Source organism: Sus scrofa, chromosome 16, assembly GCF_054392235.1.
Source record: "Sus scrofa isolate SSC_HxYL_T2T_F1_AM1 chromosome 16, Sscrofa_HxYL_maternal_Yorkshire_Landrace_v2.0, whole genome shotgun sequence".
Taxonomy (NCBI): domain Eukaryota; kingdom Metazoa; phylum Chordata; class Mammalia; order Artiodactyla; family Suidae; genus Sus; species Sus scrofa.
The window spans coordinates 78,420,431-78,442,058 of NC_139398.1; the positions used below are offsets into that span (position 1 = coordinate 78,420,431).

General features: G+C 44.2%; 1 protein-coding gene across 3 annotated transcripts in view; it reads left to right on the forward strand.

The window, feature by feature from the left end:
- Positions 1-20,378, forward strand: part of TIMD4 (T cell immunoglobulin and mucin domain containing 4) — a 39,348-nt gene extending 18,970 nt beyond the window's left edge. For all 3 annotated transcript variants that reach the window (XM_021076831.2, XM_021076832.2, XM_021076834.2), the window contains 4 exons: positions 14,288-14,334; positions 16,774-16,867; positions 18,628-18,667; positions 20,201-20,378. In XM_021076831.2, the coding sequence (XP_020932490.1) occupies positions 14,288-14,334; positions 16,774-16,867; positions 18,628-18,667; positions 20,201-20,273 (254 nt within the window). In that variant the 3' untranslated portion in view covers positions 20,274-20,378. The remainder of the gene's footprint in view (positions 1-14,287; positions 14,335-16,773; positions 16,868-18,627; positions 18,668-20,200) is intronic.
- The last annotated feature ends 1,250 nt before the right edge of the window (positions 20,379-21,628 follow it).

Below are 21,628 nucleotides of genomic sequence, written 5' to 3' on the forward strand. Positions count from 1 at the left end.
TGACTATCTGGAGGAGAGGCAGGGTGGAGGCAGAAAGTTCATCCTGGTAGAGGAGAAGGGGAGGTGGTCAAAGATGGGCAAAGTAAGCTTTGGTCTAGAAGGGGAGATAGAGGGGAGTGAGGGTGGCATCAGTGAAGATGGAAGAACAATCAGATCCCACATCGGCCTCCCAGGGAGGTAGGTCCAGGACCTCGACTGTTGGGATCATCTGGTCTATTTCTTCCAGACCCGGCCATTGACTGGACCGCCAGGGCGCTGAGTCAACAACTCGATGGCCCAACTCTCTCCAAGGCTCACAGCATGAGGACCTCTGGGGATGGGTGCAGGAAACTGAAGCCCCCAGAAGGCATTAGGGCTTGCTGGTGTAGTAGCCTCTTCATTCTGCACAGAAGCAAACTGAGGCATGAAAGGAGTTCAGAGAAGAGGGCCTATGTAAGACTCTTTTCTGGCCCCCCGGTCAGAGCTCTTCCCCCTCGGCTGCACTCTTCTATTGAAGGCACTTTCTGGGTCCTCAGTTGATTGAGGGCTTAAAGAACCTGTAGGAGGCATTGCCATGCTCAGAGCACATTCAGCAGAAGGTAAGACAAAGGCAGAGGAACAAAGCAAAGCTCATTTTCACTCACAAATGCCATTGTTAGGAGGAAAGAAATTGGATGCAGTTGGTTTCAAAGTCAACATCTTTCATTGAGGCATTAGCTGATTTGTTTTATCTCTCATGCCCAGCACTGTTCACAGGCTGGACTCTGGCAATCTGGGGATAAAGGAAAAAGACAAAAAGTGGATTCTCATGACTCTTCTCACAATAGTGTTATAGTCTATCAACCATTCAGATGATTTTTTTTTCATTAATAAAGTTGGAATTGAATCCCTGAAATTCTGGCATCAAAGAGCTCACCTTCAGAAAGGTCAACCAGATAAAATGAAAGCCGGTTGCCAGGGCTTAGGAGAGACATCTCCGTGGTAAGAGGTACAGAGGGTGAAAGCAAAGTTGGGGACCAGCCATTGAAATGGCCCCAAGATGGGCCCTCATTGATGGTTAACCAGGGGACCTGGGTGCCCGCTCTGTAGGCCAAAATGTTCCTGTGATACCAGGTCAGGTGCTGCAGAGATCGTTGGTTTCACACGAGGGTAGGCTCACTGGATAGACCTCGGCGAGCTCTGCAGTGAAATGAGGCGTCTTTTCTCCCCGCTGTGGACAAGTCAGTGAATAAAGTTATCAATGCCCTTTGGCAAGAACCTACCCGCATTTGTGGATTCCTGACCTCAGTGATGCCCGCAGCACAGCAGCGGGGAACAGAAGTGGAATTTGGAATCCGATTATCATGGCTCTGCCATTTACCAGCAATCATCCCTAGCTATGAAGCCCTGGGCGAGATAGGGGACCTCTCTGGGCTTCAGTTTCCTCTTCTTTTAAGAATTCCGCTCAGGTTTGCTAACCCCAGATTGATTTGGAAGTTCAAATGTGGTAATAAATGAGAAAATGCTCTGAGCATTTTCAGCTGCTTCCATTGTGCTCACCATCAACAGGAATAACCATTGGGATTTCTTTCCAGAAACTGCACCCACCCCGGTGGTGGAGGGCTGGGGTTCCATTCCAGCTGATCCTCTTCTCCCTGTGCCATGAAGTAGCATGGGCATCCACCCTCCAGCACTGGTCTTTTCATGGCAAGTGTGTGAACCCTTGCTGCATTTCCCAAAGGCCCCAGAGCCCAGAGGATACGAGCTTGGGGTCTGTGGGCGGGTAACGCTGCCTTTGAGGTTTGCTGTCTCCCTTCCTAGCTATGTCACTTGAACCAGCTGCCTGTCATCTCTAGGCCACAGGATTCCCACTGTGAGACCAGGAGGACAATATGGGGCCCAGGGCAGAACACTCTCTGAGATCCCGTGTGACAATACTTTGCACTGTGATGGGTGGTTAGTGAGTGCTTGGTGCACAGTATCCATTTATTACTCCTGGTGTTAAGAATCCAGAGGGTTGGAGTTCCCATTGTGCTCAGCGGTAACAAACCTGACTAGCATCCACAAGGACGCACGTTCAATCCCTGGCCTTGCAATGTGGGTTAAGGATCCGGTGAGCTGTGGTATAGGTCGCAGACGCGGCTCAGATCCCAAGTTGCTGTGGCTGTGGTGTTGACCAGCAGCTGCAGCTCTGATTCAACCTCTAGCCTAGGAACCGCCATAGGCTAGGTGCAGCCCTAAAAAGACACCCCCCCCCAAAAAAAAAGAATCCAGAGGGTTCTTTGTGAAACATGTACCTTGCCACCTGCCCATCAAGCCTTATTGACCATCTGGTGAGGGCAGAGCAGGCTAGAACTGCCCTTAGAAAGGAGTCCCATGGGGCAGGATGAGGATGAGGGCTTGTCTCTGCTTCCCTGAGACCCTCTCGTGTCGGCCTGTGAGAGCAGGGGCCTGGGGGCAGTGACTCTGGGCTCTCTCCGGGATGAGGAGATTTTCCACTTCTGGGGTATCCTTGGAGGCAGTGGAAGGTGGAGGCACAGTTTGGAACTGAGTGACTCTTCCACGGCGGTGTTCTAGAGCCTCTGCTTTCCTTCTGTTACCTCATCTGCATGGATGGGAAGTCATTCTATCATTCCTTACTCTCTATGAGCCGCACTGGGCGCCAGCAATGTCTGCTGTTTTCTTTCAAAATTAAGTGGTTTTTCCCTTGGAGCTAAGGAACACTTGATTCACGTATGTAATGCTCTGTAGGTTAAGGCACAGTGCTCTTTTTGATCATTTCACATATGAAAAACATGCTGGCGTTCCCTCATGGTGCAGCAGTTTAAGGATCCAGCCTTGGAGTTCCCATCGTGGCACAGCAGAAATGACTCCGACTAGGAACCATGAGGTTGCAGGTTCCACCCCTGGCCTTGCTCAGTGGGTTAAGGATCCGGTGTTGCTGTGAGTTGTGGTGTTGGTTAAAGATGCGGCTCAGATCTGGTGTTGCTGTGTTGTAGGCAGCAGCTGTAGCTCCAATTAGACCCCTTAGACCCCTAGCCTGGGAACTTCCATATGCCTGGGGTGTGACCCTAAAAAAAAAAAAAGATCCGACTTTGTCACTGCAGTGGCTTGGGGAGCTGTTGTAGCGTGGGTTTAATCCCTGGCCTGGGCATGAAGCTATGGGTGCGGCCAAAAACAAAACAAAGCAACCCCCCCCCCAAACATGAGGAGGTTCCCCAAATTTAAAGGAAGTATGTGAATTCATTAAATGTGTTTTCTATTTTCAAAAGTTGTTTTGGGATTCTAGATCTGCCTTAGACCTACCAGATAAGGTCAGAAAATAGGGATTCCTGTCACTTCTTTTGTTACTCATTACTGTGAAACCTTGAGTAAAACTGTCTCTGTAGATTTTTAGATGTTTTTCCTTGATTAGGAAAGAAAAAGGAATCAGAGAAGATAATTCTGAATTCCTCTCAAATCTAAAATATTAAGACTGATTTGGGGCTTCTTTTGCCGTCTTTTGGATTTTTAAGACCATACCCTAACTGATCCACAAGAGGGCAGCATAAGCCAGCTGTTTCTGATGAAAGCAAAGAAACTTCTCTGAAGGGTGGTCGCTTTTAAAATTCCAGGGTTGTGTGAAGATTGTATCATTGAATTGACTTATTTCAGAACTAAATTTGTTTTAAAAGTAGAGACAGATGAGTCCCAGTGGCTATGAATTCAGTGATGAGTCCACATATGTAATATGAGTTTTAAAATGTACACACTGAGAAGGTGGTGATTCAATTTCTAGTTGATTTCTGGTGTGAAGCCTAGTGGTCAGATAGTTTTGTTTTCAAATGTGATTTCATATGTTATTTTTCTTTTCTCTGAGTGGTTACATCATGATTTTTTTAAAGTCATTCAGGGAGTTGGCACAGTGGTCGTGGCACAGTGGTTGACAAATCCGACTAGGAACAATGAGGTTGTGGGTTTGATCCCTGGCCTTGCTCAGTGGGTTAAGGATCTGGCATTGCCATGAGCTGTGGTGTAGGTTACAGATGAGGCTCAGATCCCACGTTGCTGTGGCTCTGGCGTAGGCCAGCGGCTACAACTCCAATTCGACCCCTAGCCTGGGAACCTATGCCTCGGGAGCAGCCCTAGACAAGGCAAAAAGACAAAAAAAAATAAGTAAAGTCATGCAGGGAGTTCCCATGTAGGCTCAGTGGTAACAAACCTGACTAGTATCCATGAGGACATGGCTTTGATCGCTGGCCTTGCTCAGTGGGTTACGGATCTGGCAGTTGCCATGAGCTGTGGTGTAGGTCACAGATGTGGCTTGAATCTGGTGCTGCTATAGCTGTGGTGTAGGCTGGCAGTTCCAGCTCTGATTCAGCCACTAGCAGGGAACTTCCACATGTCCTAAGAGGACAATACAGATGTATATGAAGTCATTCAGAGTTGGGTTCCAATTTCCTTTTATTGTCTGTGTTACCTCGAGGGAGTGATTTATTTAAACTCTTTTAGCCTCAGTTTATACATCTGTAAAAATGGGTTTTGTAAGCATTAAATGAAATAATTTACATGAAGGGCTCATCCCTATGTCAGGTCTTCACTAGTGCACCATAAATTAATTCTGACAGGAGGTTCCTAGTAATTTTGAATCAAATTTCTGCTAATGGTCTGGAAACGGGTGACATTCAAAATGCAGTCTTAAAAGATTTTCCCAAAGTCTGAAAATTCAGCGCCATTCCAGAACTGCCCCAAGCACATGTTTTTTATTTCAGTGAGAATTGGGGTCTAGTCCACCACCTCAGGCACAAAACCACCTTGCAGGGAAGCCTCTTGTCACCCTGGGGTCTGAAGGTCTGAAGGTTTAAGATTACAGTTGGTCTCAGATATAACACATTTAATTCCCTTGACTCCATGGGCGCTGTTTCTGCCCCATAGACTAACTTGCAGTCATCGGCAAACTTCTGCCAAGAGCCAGATAGGACACTGTTGAGGCCTTACGAGCCCTGCTGTCCCTGTCGCAGCTGCTCCTCTCTGCCCTGGGCATGCAATGGCAGCGGGAGACCACACCCACGCAAGGGGTGCCTCTGCGTGCCAATGAAACTGCACCCAGGGACAATGAGATGTGAACTGCCAGCGGTTTTCCTGTGTTACGCCTTCTTCTTTTAGTTTTCTTCCCCCCAACTGTTTAAAAATGCAAAAACAATTCTTTGCTCATGGGCTATGCAAAAAAACAGGCTGCAGGCTGGATTTAGCCCTAGGCTGTCATTTGCAGCCCTTGATCCAAACCATTCAGATACAGGACACTTCCTTAGGAAGGTCAAGTGTCGGTTTATTTCAGCAGGTTTACTTTGCAGAACAATCACTGAATATTGCCCCCTACCCTTGAGGTGAGAAGTCCTTAGAAGGTAATGACGGTGTGTTTTTATTGATACAGTGTTCATCTTTAATTTTTTTTTTTTTTTTTTTTGTCTTTTTAGGGCCACACCCGCGGCATATGGAAGTTCCTGGGCTAGGGGTGGAATCGGAGCTGTAGCTGCCGGCCTACACCACAGCTCACAGCAGTGCTGGATCCTTAACCCCCTGAGCAAGGCCAGGGATTGAACCTGCATCCTCATGGAGACTATGTTGGGTTCTTAACCCTCCAAGACACAATGGGAACTCCCTCACCAGTTTTTTATATGCATGCATTATTTAGAAAAAACATACCATTTTTGACCGGTAAAAGGAGCTAATATATCCTGTTTTGCCTTCATGTCTTGACTCTCAGATCTAAGGAGGTTCCCGATTCTAATAGCACCATGAAAACCTTCTCTGGCTGTGGGGGAGTTTCTAACAGCTATCTTCAAAGTTTTGCTTGGGACATCACTGTGGCTTTGCTTCAGAGAAATGACACATACCCTACAAGTTTGCCCTTGACGAAGGCATCTTGCAGTTTCTAGTACTTAATGTGCGATACACAGAATAGTTTACAATTAAAATTTTCACTTTTGAGAACATGTAGAAATTATGCAACAATACTAATAAGAAAAAAATCGAATTGCCTACGTTTCCACTCAATGTCAGATGTATTTAGCATTTTAACACTTCTTTTTGTTTTCTTTGGGGAGCCAGAGGTAGACATGTGTTTGTATATATATTTCAAAGTATTTGCATAGTCATTCCATATACTAAGGATAGCTTTATATCCTTAAAAACATAACTATGTAGTGATAATTTTCTCAGATCCTTCAAATTCTTTGATATACAAAGTTATTCAGAGACATAAAGGTTAAAAAGGCCTAGAAGATCAAGTGGTGAAATATCAGCATTTTCAGATGGGTAAACTCTGGTTCAGAGAGAGGAAACTTCACAGAGCCAGGAAGTCTGGGGGAAATACTTAGTGGTGGTAGATGCTGAGAGAGGCCCAGTGGCAGCCTCACTGTGCTCTGAGGTCTGGGGTTAAGTTTTACAGGAACTCCATTTGGTCAGAGTACTTCTGTGTACCAAGAACTTGAGAGCCTGTCACACCAGCAAGCCAGTTTCCTAACTTACAGTGAGAACGCTAGCTGCCAGGGTGTCTATAGTTAAGTATTTTTCACATAAATACATTCTTCTAGGAAAATCTCAAATTAATCTAAAGCTTTAGTGAGTACATAGACCCAGGAAAAACATGATTAATTTTAAGATTCTTTTGTTACTAAGACGGTTTAATTTATTTTCAAATAGATAATACATATCCATGGCAAAAGTACAAGGCATACAAAAAAAATTTAAATAAAAAATCAGACTTCCTTTCATCCTTTGTCTCCATCCCCAGAGCCACTGTTATCTTGGACGAGTTTAGGGACCAATGTCTCTGTGTTAGTTTTCTTTGGCTGCTGCAACAAAGTACCAGAATCGGGGTGGCTTAATCCAGCAGAGATTTAGCTTATAGTTCTGGAGGTCAAAAGTCCTAAAATCAAGGTGCTGGTGTGGCTGCATTCCTCCTGAATTCTCGGAGGGGAAAATCTACTTCCTTGCCTTTTCCAGCTTCTAAAAGCTCCTTACTTTCTTTGGCTTTCAGCCTGTTCTTCCATTTTTGAGTCAACAGGTAGCATCTTCCAACCTCTCTGTCTGACTTTTTCTGTCGTCTCATATCCCAACTTTGGCATTTTGGCCTCCCTCTTGTGAGGACCCTCTGATTGAATTGGGTGGCCTGGAAAGCCTGGATAATCTCCCATCTCAAGACCCTCCACTTCCTCAAAGTCTCTTTTGCCACGTTCGGATCCCAGATTCTGAAGAGTAGGACATGGGCACTTTTGAGCATCATTATTCTGGCTACCATCCTCTCCGAGTGACTCATCTTCCTCTCTTGATCAGATTCATAAGGTGTTAGTAGTAGCAAAACGCTTATTGAAAATTTGTTCGAATGCACTTTCGTATGAACATGTACGTATTGAAATATATCCCCTCCCAGATAAAGGTTTTACGGACCGACTCAATTTAATCAATCTCTTTGGGAAGTTCCTGTTGGGGTCTAGCAGGTTAAAAACTGGACTAGTGGAGTTCCCATTATGGTGCAGCAGAAGCAAATCAAACTAGTATCCAAGAGGATGCGGGTTCAATCCCCGGCCTTGCTCAGTGGGTTAAGGATCCCACCTTGCTGTGAGTTGTGGTGTAGGTCGCAGACGTGGCTCAGATCCCACATTGCTGTGGCTGTGGTGTTGGCCAGTAACTGTAGCTCTGATTCGACTCTTAGCCTGGAAACTTGCATATGCCACAGCTAGGTCCTAAAAGAATCCAACTAATATCCATGAGAATGTGGGTTTGATCCCTGGCCTCGCTCAGCTCAGTGGAATAAGGATCTGGCCTTGCTGCGGCTGTGGTATAGGCTGGCAGCCGCAGCCCTGATTCAACCTCTAACCTAGGAATTTCCATGTGCCACAGATGTAGCCCTAAAAAGAAAAAAAAAAAAAAAAATCTCTTGGATAGAACATGATGAAAGATAATACGAGAAAAAGAATATGTATTATGACTGGGTCACTTTGCTCTCCAGCAGAAATTGGCCCAACATTGTAAATCAACTAGAATAAAGAAAAATTAATTAATTAAAAAAAAGAGATGGGGGAGTTCCCACTGTAGCTCAGTGGGTTAAGAACCCAATGTAGTGTCTGTGAGGATGCACGTTCAATCCCTGGCCTTGCTCAGTGGGTGAAGGATCCGGCATTGCTGCAAGCTCCTTGGATCCTGCGTTGCTGTGGCTGTGGCGAAGGCACCTAGGCAGCTGCAGCTCCGATTCAACCCCTAGCTCAGGAACTTCCGTATGCCACAGGTGTGGCCATAAAAAAAAAGGGAAAAAAATTGGCACACCATTGTAAATCAACTACACTTTAATTTAAAAAAAAGAAATAGGGATAAAATTAAATTAGCATTAAAAAATGTTAGCAGAAGCTCTCATTCTCCCACACGCAGAAGGTGGCTTTGTTTCCTCCAGGTGAGCACCAAACCCTCTCCAGAGACCCCTGCTCTGGGCCAGCCTCTTTTCTAGATTCAATGCTAGTCATGAGCTGAGCACTCCTTTTTCCCTCAGGGGGGACAGGCTATTTACGGGGTACCGTTAGGCTTATACTCTGGTGTAATAAGGTTGTTAAGAGCAGAGGTGATGTCAACCAGACAAGGTTCAAATCCCAGCTCCACCACCTATGACCTGTCTGACCTGATTGCATTGCTCGCCCCTCCGTTCTTTCACTGACTGTGTGGGTTGATGTCTGCCACTCAGGGTTGTTCCTGAGGATTCAACGTTCAACGGAATTTTACATTACATTAGTGCTCTTTGGAGTTTAATGCCAGGTCTTTCGATTCCATTTAGTCTTTTTTTTTTTTTTTTTTTTTTTGGATTTTTAGAACCGCACCTGCGGCATATGGAGGTTTCCAGGCTAGGGGTCAAAACACACCTGTAGCCTCTGGCCTCCACCACAGGCACAAGCAATGCCAGATCTGAGCTGCATCTGTGACCTACACCACAGCTCATGGCAACGCCGGATCCTTAACCCACCGAGCTAGGCCAGGGATTGAACCTGCGTCCTCATGGATGCTAGTCAGATTTGTTTCTGATGAGCCATGATGGCAACTTCTATTGAGTCTTCTTAAATGTGCTCAGCACCCATTGCCTGACTCTCAGGCTGGTTTTCCCCCGTTGAAGGCCACTCTCATCTTCCTTCATAAATCAATTTCCTATATCAATTTCTCAGGGTTGCTCTGACAAGTAGCACAAGCCAGGTGGCTTTAAAGAACAGGAATTTAGGGAAGTTCCCATTATGGTGCAGCGGAAATGAATCCAACTAGGAACCATGAGGTTGTAGGTTCGATTCCTGGCCTCTCTCGGTGGGTTAAGGATCTGGCATTGCTGTGAGCTGTGGTGTAGGTTGCAGATGTGGCTCGGATCTGGCGTTGATATGGCTGTGGTATAGGCTGGCAGCAACAGCTCCAGTTGGACCCCTAGCCTGGGCATGTCCATATACCATGGGTGCAGCCCTAAAAAAAAAAGAAAAAAAAAAAGAACAGGAATTTAGGAATTCCCATTGTGGCTCAGCAAATTAAGAAGCCAACTAGTATCCATGAGGAGCAGGTTTGATCCCTGGCCTCACTCTGTGGGTTAAGGATCCAGTGTCGCTGTGACCTGTGGCGTAGGCCAGCAGATGGCTCGAATTTGACCCCTAGCCTGGGAACTTCCATATGCCACAGGTGCGGCCTTAAAAAGAGAAAAACAAAACAAAAACAAAACAAAAAAAACCACCAGTTTACTCTCTTATGGTGCTAGAGGCAGGAAGTTTGAGGTCCAGGTGTCAGCAGAGCCAGATTCTCTCTTGAGGCCCTAGAGGAGAGTATTTCCTCACCTCTTTCAGCTTCTGGAGCAATCAAGCTGCAGAGGTTGCTTGATTGATGGCAGCCTCACTCCAGCCTCAGCCTCTTGTCTTCACATGACCTTCCCTGTGTGTGTGTATCTGCGTGTCCTCTTCTGTTCCTGGAAAGATACCATCCTAAATCCAGATTGATTTCATCTCAAGATCCTTAACTAATTACATCTGCAAAGATGCTATTTCTTTTTCTTCTTTCTGATTTGGCCACCCTGCAGCATATGGAGTTCCCGTGTCATGCCAGGGATCAGACCTGAGCTGCAATTTTGACCTATGCTGCAGCTGCGGCCATCCTGAATCCTTAACCCCCTGTGCCGAAATGGGGATTGAACCTGCATCCTGGTACTGCAGAGATGCTGCCAGTCCCATTGCTCCAAGACCCTCTTTCTAGATAAGGTTGCAATCTGAGGTTCAAGTTGGACATGGTTTGGTGGAGGACGATATTCAACCCCCTACAGCTCCCCTTTCACAGAATTGCTTTTCTTGAAAGTTCTGGGAGGCTTCTGCCTTTGCGTGAATGTGCTTGTGGCAGAGTTTAGGGACTTGGAAATGTAAGAGACGGGAGGACACAGAGGACAATGAAAAAACAATCATCTTTCCCATGTCTCACCCACACCCCCCAGCCATTAGCATCGTTATTTTTATGAGGAAAACAAGTTATCATCAATGTGTATTTATTGCTGCTGTTTGGTATACAACACTGCAGCCCTCTAGGGGTTCCCCTTTGGGTTTTGGGTTTTAAGAATGGGGAGAAGAAGAAGGAGGGGGAGGAAGAGAAGGAGAAGAAAAAGTGTGCTTGATATCACTCCGAAGTGTTTGTGTTTGCAAAATGCCTTTCCCCTTAGACAGTTCCAATTTAAAATACATATTAGCTCAGACAAAACTGACCCAAGCTGGCTTTTCTCTTTGATGGTTTCAATTTCAGGCTTATCCATCACAAATGATTGTAATACAACAAGATTTTGACAGAACAGGGTAAGAATTTTGAGTACTTACCTGCAATTTCTAGCTCTGAGGGATAATAGCTGGGAGAAAAAACAACATTAACTGAGTGATAGGATATGAAAACAAGCCGAATTTCCCCCTCCAGAGTTTTGTGCTCCTAGGCATTCAACAAGTCACTTTCATTGTTAAACAAATAAGTGTTCTTGTACCAAATTATGTGCCTTAGAAAACCCATCATATTTCTTTTTTTTTTTTTTAAGATTCTTCTTTTTATGTTTTTATTTTTTATGTTTTTCTGCTGTACAGCATGGGGACCAAGTTACACATATGTGTATACATACTATTTCCTCCCATTGTTGTGTCGCAATGTGAGCATCTAGACATAGTTCTCAATGCTACACAGCAGGATCTCATGGTAAATCTATTCCAAGAGCAATAGTTTGCATCTGTTAACCCCAAGCTCCCCATCCCTCCCACTCCCCCTGCCCTCCCCGTGGCCACTAGTCTATTCTCCAAGTCTATGATTTTCTTTTCTGCGGAAACGTTCACATTTCTACTTTTGCCTTTTGTGTGAGGAAACTTGAGGGTCGTGATCAATTTTAGTAATTATTAGCCTAGATATTGCTACATTCGGGCTTTGTCTATGTGTGGCTTTGGGTTCTGCTTCTATAGAAAAGTTCTATGGCATACATGATTTTTTTTTTTGGTGGCAGTGTTGACATAGTGATTTTTTTTTTATGATTTTTTTAATTGAAGTATAGTTGATTTACAATGTTGCATTAATCTGTGTTTTTATATATAATTATATATATACACATATACGTACACATTCTTTGTAAAATATTCTTTTTCATAGGACATTGGATATAGTTCTCCGTCCTGTAGAGCAGGGCCTCGTTTATCCCCTCCATGTATAAGAGCTTATATCTGCTAACCCCCACCTCCAAGTCCACCCCCCTCCAATACCCTCCCCCTTGGCAACCACAAGTCTATTCTCTATGTCTGTGAGTCTGTTTCCATTTTGTAGATAGGTTCATTTGTGTTGTATTTTAGATTCCACATATGAGTGATACCATATGATATTTGTCTTTCTCTGACTTATTTCACTTAGTGTGATAATCTCTAGTTCCATCCATGTTGCTGCAAATGATATTATTTCATTCTTTTTAATGGCTGAGTAGTATTCCATTGTATATATGTACTACATCTTTTTTTTTTTTTTTTTTTTTGTCTTTTTGCCTTTTCTTGAGCTGCTCCTTCAGCATATGGAGGTTCCCAGGCTAGGGGTCAAACTGGAGCTGTATCTGCCGGCAACTCAGATCCGAGCCACAGCAACTCAGGATCCGAGCCACATCTGTGACCCACACCACAGCTCACGGCAACACCAGATCCTTAACCTACTGAGCAAGGCCAGGGATTGAACCCGCAACCTCATGGTTCCTAGTCAGATTCGTTAACCACTGAGCCATGACGGGAACTCCTATATGTGTTACATCTTTATCCTTTCCTCTGTCAGCGGATATTTAGGTTGTTTCCATATCTTGGTAATTGTGTTCCACACAGGATTTTTGCATCCCTCTTGGACATTTTCCCCTGTCCTGGCATGGGGACACTGCTCTCACTTTCTGCTTTTTTTTTTTTTTGGTCTTTTTGTCTTTTCTGGGGCTGCACCCATGGCATATGTAGGTTCCCAGGCTAGGGTCTAATCAGAGCCACAGCTGCCAGCCTATGCCACAGGCACAGCATTGCAGGATCCAAGCCATGTCTGCCACCTACACCACAGCTCACGGCAACGCCAGATCCTTAACCCACAGAGCAAGGCCAGGAATCAAACCCACAGCCTCATGATTCCTAGTCAGATTCGTTAACCACTGAGCCACAACGGGAACTCCTGCTCCCTGCCCCTCTATTTTTCTTCTTTCTCCTCCTCCTTCTCTGCCTATCTTAAAACTGCCAGGGTTTCTCAGGATTCTTGCTCTTCTCTCTCTCTGGAAGTACAAACCTTGGATTTCTTAGATACACGAAGAATGTTATCTGCTTCCTGGGTACTGATAACTCCCAAATCTGTATCTCCAGCTCCAACCTCTTCCTGAGTCCATTCAGATTCAAAGCCATCAACTGCTTGTTATGCAAATCATGTTTGCAGTGTCTCTCTGGTATCTTATACCACAGGCCTCTAAATGTGAGCTCCTCGCCTTTCTCCCCCTCCTTGCTGCTTTTGCTCTTCCCAGTCTTGGGGGACAGTTCAAGCCATGGCTGAGGGTCTCAAGGAGGAAGCTTCAAGTTAGCAAAGGCTTCTTACCTCTTTCTTATTCCACATTTGATGTCCGTATCCTCCTCAGCTCCCTCCCAAAGCATTTCTGGAATCTGTTGCTTTCCCTCCCCTTATTCTAGCCCTGAATCTCAGACCTGGAATCAGATGATAATCTCATCTTGGCTGTTCTCTTATCCTCCTAACCGGATCATATCATATCCTACTGAGTGAGGCCAGGGATAGAACCCACCTCCACATGGGTGCTAGTTGGGTTCTTAACCCACTGAGCCACAAGGAGAATTCCCATGGAGCTTAATTCTACTAGAACTCACTGTACTTCCACGGAGCTAAGTGCCTCTCCCTCAGCCCACCCTCCCCAGCAGCCTGTCCACGCTGCCTCCTTCCCCTTGGGCTGTTAGGCTGAAACAACCCTCTGGTCTCCGTTGTCTAACTTACCGTAGATTTCATAAGGATGGGGCCATGCTTCTGCATTCTTAGGGCCCAGAACAGAACGTAGCCCTGGGTAGATCTTAGTGTGTTTCCCTTGTTGAAGTCAACTATCAGTTACAAATAAATGACTCCATGTCTCAGCTTAAATTTCGCATTCTCAGGGATGCTTCCCTTGACCCCCTAAAAGAGGTCATCCATCCTTATGATACACCCCTAGGAAAACACATGCTATTTCTTCTTAGATTTTTGCACAACTGTTTTTTCACCTACTCCCATTACTTGTTTAAATGTGGTTTTCTGTACTAAGTTGTACATTCCATTGACCCAGTTAGCATAGTGCAGGGCCTATAATAAATGCTTGATAAATATTTGTTGGTAGATAGACTGACAAGTGTTCTTGCTGGATAAAAGTCCTGAATACATTGCTGAGGCTTTAGGAATATTTAGATGCAATTGCCTACTGGCTTAATGCCTCATTCTCCCCATCTATAAAAGGAGATGTTCCGTGTGATGATATTGGATAGTAGATGAGCTTGAGATAAAACCGTATTAAAACAAATGTGCATAAATTATACAAAAAAAGGATAGTCAGGGAGTTCTGTGGTGCAGCAGGTTAAGGATTTGATGTTGTCACTGCAGGAGCCGTGGTGCCGGTTCGATCCCTGGCCCGTGAACTTTCACATGCTGTAGGCATGGCCAAAAAAGAAAATAAAAGGGAAAATTGGGATTAAAAGATTAAACACATCAACTGAAATGTCTCTTTGAGGAGGTGGCATTTTATCCTCCACAGGAAATATAAACATTTTCTTTTCTTTCTCTTTCCCAGCGTCTGAGACAACAATTCTTCTGCAAAATGAAGTTGAATCAGAACAGGTAAATTTCTTTGTGAAGTATTTGGGAGTATATGACTGAGATTTTTAAAACGCACAGAAGAGTTTTGCAGAAATGGGCCGGGGCGGGGGCACATGTTTCTAAGGGTAAAACGCACCACAACTGGGATGACACAGTGAAGGAATTTGTAGACTTGTGCTTTTGGCAGAGATAATGTTGATATTGTAACTTCTATATGTACAGATGCTTAGAAAAGAAAAAAAGAAAAACATATGGAAATACTGAAATCACTATGTGGTCCCTCTGGTGGCCCCAGATTAGCAGCATCCTACAGAATCAACAGCTGTCACCAGCGTTCTTCTTATTTTCTGAGTGTGCCCTTCATTCATTTTTATTATTACAAAAGTGATTCAAGATGCTTTATGTAAAGCCTTCAGGTAGGGTAGACACCTGTAAAAAGAAATGTGAAGGTCCTATCCTTTCTTTCTTTTCCCCTTCTCTCTCATCAGCAAGAGGTTATTGTGTTGCCTTTGCTGCTGTGTTGAAGGAGGGACAGGAAGATGGGGGGGATGGAGCCTGGCTTGGCCAAAGGGAGGTGGTGTAGCCACCTGGAAACTAGATGCTGCCTACAGAGCAGTGCTCCTCAAAGGATTTGGTATTGGAATTCCTGCTGTGATGCAGTGGGTTAAGAATCCAACTGCAACAACTTAGGTGGCTGCAGAGGTGAGGGTCCCATTCTCAGCCTGGCACAGTGGTTAAAATATCCTGTGTAGGTCACAGCTACAGCTCAGATTCAATCCCTGGCCCAGGGAACTGCCATGTGTCTGGAATGCAGCCATTAAAAAAAAAAAAAAAAAAAAAAAGGTGATATTAGAATCCCTTTATAGTCATAAAAATTAAAACTATTTTTAAAACGAATTCATTTAAAAACAAGTATAATAGACACCGCTATATACAAAATCGATAGGTAACAAGAACCTACTATATAATGCAGGGAAATCTATTCAGTGCTCTGTGATAAGCTATATGGAGAAAGAATTTGAAAAAGAATGGGGATATATATATATATATATGGCTGATTCACTTTGCTGTATGTATACCTGAAACTAATACAACACTGTAAGTTACTTATATGCCGATGAAATTTATAAAAAAACAAAAATGAAAAAACCCAAGTATAACAAGCCCATTACATAGTAACATAAATAGTGTTTTACGAAAAATAACATTTTCTTTAATGAAAAAATATTAGTGAGAAAAGTAGCATTGTTTTACATTTTTGCAAGTCTCATTAATGTCTGTCTCAATAGTAGACAGAGATTCTCATTTCTTCTTGCATCTTATATCATCAGGGCATTGACATTTCACATCACATGTCACATGACAGTAACCCCTGGGAAACTCCAGTATATGTCATTCTCATGAAAGAATGACAGCAAAAGCGACAAATAATTGGGAGTTCCCGTGGTGGTGCAGTGGGTTAAGAATCTGACATAGTGTCTCCATGAGGATGTGGGTTGGATCCCTGGTCTCATTCAGTGGGTAAGGATCTGGTATTGCGGTGAGCTGCAGTGTAGATTGCAGTTGTGGCTCAGATCTGGTGTTGCTGTGGCTGTGGCATAGACCAGCAACTATAGCTCTGGAAACTTCCATATGCTGCAGGTGCAGCCCTAAAAAAAGAAAAAAAAAGTGACAAATAATGTGTTCTGAAAATCATTTTGCTCTCATGGGCGTCTCCGGACTACACTTGGAGAACCACTGCTGCAGGAAATTTGAAACTGAGTTCTACTTTTTCTTTCATCTTATCACCTCTAGAACTTGAAATCAGGAGTTTCCATTGTGGCACTGTGGAAACAAATCCAACTAGTATTGATGAGGACGTGGATTCGATCCCTGGCCTCACTTAGTGTGTTAAGGATCTGGAGCTGCTGTGAGCTGTGATGTAGGTCACAGATGTGGCTCAGATCTTGCATTGCTGTGGCTGTGCTGTAGGTCAGCCAACAGCGCCTATTCGACCCATAGCCTGGGAACTTCCATATGCCATAGGTGTGTCCCTAAAAATCAGTCAATAAATGAATAAATAAAACTCCGAGGCAGTCAGGAGAAAAACTCATGCCCAGCGGTAGGTGGAGCTGAAAGGACGTTGGCAATGTTTAGCAAAGCGATTGGATGGTGCAGGGCACAGCTCACAGGGCAGTTATTTTTTCTAATCTTCAGATCCTATGGCCCCTCTGCCCTATCTTTAAGACTTAGGAAAACTTTGGGGCTCTGGTTAAAATATTTCAGATTTTCCCTAATTTTTTTTTTTTAAATGTCCAATTTGTAAGGTTGACTTTGTTTTGATCTTGAGACACATCAGGCCAAAGGCGGTGGGATGCAGTGAGGCTGCTGGCTGCTAGAAGGTGTGATCACGGCAGGAAACTCAGGCAGAGGTAATGTTCAGAAATGAGTGACCCACCGGCTTTCCCTGTGTCTCACCAGATAAAAATGGTCAAGAAGTACGACCTGCTCATGATCATTGCTCCCTCCCTGGGATTCGTTCTGCTGGTGTTGCTTCTGGCGTTTTTCCTTCGAGGTAAGGGGGGCAGGACCAGGTGGGGTGAAGCTTGGGAAACTCCAGCAGGCTCTGGGCATGCATGGATTCTGCTTCCTGCCCCTTGCCCCGTTCCTTAGGGTTTCATTTCTGTCCTTGCCCTCATGCCCGTCAAGGAAGTAACAGGTAAACTCAGTCTCCCTAAGATGCTGAAATCTTTGTACATCATGCCCCCGATAGAGTTTATATTGTGGGGAAGAAAATTAACATAAAATAAGAGCACCTTTATTTATTGGACACTGTGCTGGTGCTGCTGCTATATTCTTGACTTATGTAACTCACTTCATACTCCTGACAGCCTTCAGTGGGAAGAGCTATTCTTACCACCGTCTTGGGGTAGAGGAAACCCTGGCCCAGCCTCTTTCTGGCTTGGATTGGCCCAGAAAAAGAGCCATGAGTCATCCTGGTCTTCTTATTCATTACCTGAGAGCAAAACTTCTTGGAGTTCCCGTCGTGGCTCAGCGGTTAATGAATCCGACTAGGAACCATGAGGTTGCGGGTTCGATTCCTGGCCTCTCTCGGTGGGTTAAGGATCTGGCGTTGCTATGAGCTGTGGTGTAGGTTGCAGACGCAGCTTGGATCCCACGTTGCTGTGGCTGTGGCATAGGCCGGTGGCTACAGCTCTGATTGGACCCCTAGCCTGGGAACCTCCATATGCTGAGGAAGCAGCCCTAGAAAAAGGCAAAAAGACAAAAACAAAAAAACAAACCAAAAAACCTCTTAAACTAGGGTCCACAGGTAAACCCCAGGGGGACAGTAAATCCTTTGAAACCATGTGAAAAGTACTTGCATGGTTCATATCCATATCTTTCAGTGGGCAGAGTCCATAATTGTCATTCGATTCTCAAGCTGGCCCATGACCTTCTTGTATCTCTCCCACCTTCAAAAAAAAAAGAAGTTTTGGAATTCCCTATGGCCTAGAAAGTTAAGGATCTGGCATTGTCTCTGCTATGGCTCCAGCCACGGCTGTGGTGTGGGTTCAGTCCCTGACCCAGAAACTTCTGCATGCCACAGAAACACTGTAAAGAGAAGTCATGCACAAAATATAGGCACATGACACCCGGTTCTGTCAAAAGGGGAAAAAATATTCTGTAGTCAGTAACAGAAACTGCTAGTCAGTGAGGAGTTCAATCCAGTGGTAACCATCTCAGCCTGTTTGAGCGACAGTAGTGAAACTTGGGTTTCTCCACACCTGTGCCTCGTGAACTCTACAGAAGGAAATTTGGAACTTCATGGAAGCCTGCCATTAGCCTTCATACAAGGGCATGTTATGGTTTTGGAAATTCTGGGTACATCTTCTAAGGAAATGTATTAAAACCCAAGTGAGTATTGGGATTCAAGTCACTCAAGAATAAAGCAGCTTGGAGTTCTCGTTGCAGCTCAGTGGTAAAGAACTCAACTAGTATCCTGCTGTGGCTAGGGTTTGATACCTGGCCCAGGAGCTTCTTCCATCCATGAATGCAGACCGAAAAAAACAAAAAAACAAAAAGTGTAAGAATAAAGCAGCTCACATAAACCACTGCCTACAATGTTGGGACAACTTTGTAATTGACAGGCAGTAGTTTGGGGCCTAAAGAGGTAATCATCTAATCTGGGGAAAGGAATGGCTTTGTTTGCCAAATGCACTTCCTATATTCCCACGAGTGGACGGCCTCTGCTCTTCCTTTGTTACCTCTGGGCTTCCCCCCAGCATTTCATATCCTCACAGCTACTCTGTCTCTAACAGGGCTTTGTCTTTTCAGGGAAAGTCCTGAAGACCAGTTGTTTCCAGAAACACACAAGGTAATTCATCTTCGTGACTGATTGTTGTAATGATTGTAACAAGCTGTTACAAATGATTAGACACTACTCAGTGGTTTAATGACTTGTGCTTGTGTTCTGATTGAATGCAGGGTTGGAGAGATGTGGCATTAGAGGTGAAAAAGATGTGGGGATTCAGCTCGTATTAACTTCTGTCTTAGTTATCACTGTTTTATTTGTCCAAAATGCAAATACAGTGGCAGGTTGCATTAACAGAAGTATGGCATGCAGAAGAAAGAAGGTGATATGCCGTTGTACACATTGTTTGTTCAACTCTGGGTAACCCACTTTAAAAGGACATTGTTAAACTGGAGTCTATTGGGAGGAGAGTTGGCAGTGTGGAAAATGAAAAAAAAATATAATATCACTCCTGGGATTTAATTTCTCTGCCAAATTAGACCATGGGAGCAGTTTTTTGTTTTGCTGTGTTTTCAAAATAACTTGGAGAGTCTCTAGAAAGAGATTTTGATTATCTGTCCTGTTATATAGCTTTTTGGAAAAGAAATGAAAAGATGTGGTATAAACTGCAATGAAGACCTTGCTTTCATTTAAATAATTGCCTTAATATCACAATATCTATTAACATATAAATATTAACAATCAGGGAACCTGAAAGTTAGCAAGGTAGCTTTTCAAAGTCGTACTTGGAGATCCTCCGAGGAAATAAACACACTTAAATCATGATTTTATATTTTGCTAATACAGAAACTTTAAATTCTCTCTTTTAAAGAGATTGGTGGAGTCCCTGTCGTGGCTCAGTGGTTAGAAAATCTGACTAGGAACCATGAGGTTGCAGGTTCGATCCCTGGCCTCACTCAGTGGGTTAAGGATCTGGCGTTGCTGTGAGCTGTGGTGTAGGTCGCAGACGCGGCTAGGATCCCAAGTTGCTGTGGCTGTGGCTTAGACCGGCAGCTACAGCTCCAACTGGACCCCTAGCCTGGGACTCTCCATATGCCATGGGTGCGGCCCTAAAAAGAATGAATAAATAAATAAATAAATAAATAGTTTGGCAAATGATAGATTTGCTAATAATAGATTGGCAAAAGCCCTTTATCCCCTGAGGGCTCAGTTTTCCCATCTGTGAAATTAGAGGCTTGGACTGGATAGATTCTGATTCCTTTTATAACAGCCTCTGGTTGCGTCCTTTTGTTTTTTGTTTAAGTGCTTTGTTTTATTTTGTTTTGTTTTCTGTCTTTTTAGGGCTGCACTCCCAGCATGTGGAAGTTCCCAGGTAGGGGTCGAATTGGAGTTGTAGCTGCTGCCTACACCACAGCCATAGCAAGGCGGGATCTGATCCAAATTTGTGACCTACACCCCAGCTCACGGCAATGCTGGAACCTTAACCCACTGAGAAGGTCAGGGATTGAACCCAAGTCCTCATGGATATGAATTGGGTTCGTTACCACTGAGCCACGATGGGAACTCCTGTCTTCTGTGTTTAGCATCCATTCAGTAGCATCCATTTGTTTTTGGTCTTGAGGCCTCTCATCATCAGTCTCTCTTCTTTGTTTACAGGCTAGACAATGAAGGAGAAGGTAAAAATGTCTTCAACGGAAGAGAAGATGAAGACGGTCTTTTCACACTCTAGCATGCCCCTTTTTCTTAGGTTTGAGGATGAGGGTATGACTATATGTTGTCAAAACAAGTCTTAGAATGCTTTTTTTTTTTGAAAAAAAAAGTCTTAACTATTGTATTTGTGTCACTGATCCTCTCTTCTCTTAGTTTCACAACTGAATGGTATTTTAGAGACTACACCTTCTCTGCCTCATGCTTTAATCTCTGTAATCAGGGAGTGATTGTCCACATTATACTTGAATGCCGTCTGTGATGGTGAACTCACTACCACACTCAAAGAAGTCCATTCAATCTCAGGGCGGTTCTGAGATGTAGTAATACTTAAAATCTGTCTCCAGATAGCACCTGCCTCTTGGTCCTGCCTGAACTCCTGTGCTCACACAGAACATATTTAAACTCTCTTCTACCTGGTAGCAGTGCTCCAGATACCAAAGGAGAATCTCATCTTTCTCCAAATTGCCTTGTTTTGGAGACATGATTCTGGTCCCTTTCCTATCCTAGTTGCCTTTTGCCTTCTGTGTGTTTGTATCTCTCCTTTTATTCCCAGCTTGAAGAATTCAGTGCTCCACTCCGGGTATGGGGTGAGCATCCTAGGTTACTGATCATCACCAATATCATTGATAATATATATTATATATTGGTTGCCATCAATAATGCAGGAAAGGACATGGAATCACATCATTTTGACTCACCTCTAAAATGCCTAGGTTTTCTATTATTTTCTGTTCATGTTTGAGTATCTTTAGAGGTGACCAGAGTATCAATTTTTTTTTCCTTTTTTTTTAGGGCCTCACCCATGGCACATGGAAATTCCTCGGCTGGGGGTCTAATCAGAGCTATAGCTGCTGGCCTGCGCCACAGCAATGTGAGATCCAAGTTGCATCTGTGACCTATACCGCAGCTCACAGCAATGCTGGATCCTTAACCCACTGATGGAGGGAGGGATCAAACCCGCATCCCCACGGATACTAGTCGGGTTCATTACTGCTGAGCCACAACAGGAACTCCATGGTGTCACATCTTAATTCTTACTTGGGAATTTAATTTTGGGAACAACCAAGAGTTCATCAGAGTAGAATGTGGTGACGGACATGGACATTCAACCAAAGTTGGCACAGGGATGTGACAGTGAGGGATCCAGATCAGTTTCTCTAAATACATTTTATGGAAATTGGCTCCTCAGTAGGAACAGGTTTATTTAAACCCTTTCTGAGCTAGTAGCACGAAGAACCATGGCAGAGAGTTTAAAGTGAGGAATTGGGAGTTCCCGTCGTGGCTCAGTAGTTAACGAATCCGACTAGGAACCATGAGGTTGCGGGTTCGATCCCTGGCCTTGCTCAGTGGGTTAAGGATCCGGCGTTGCCGTGA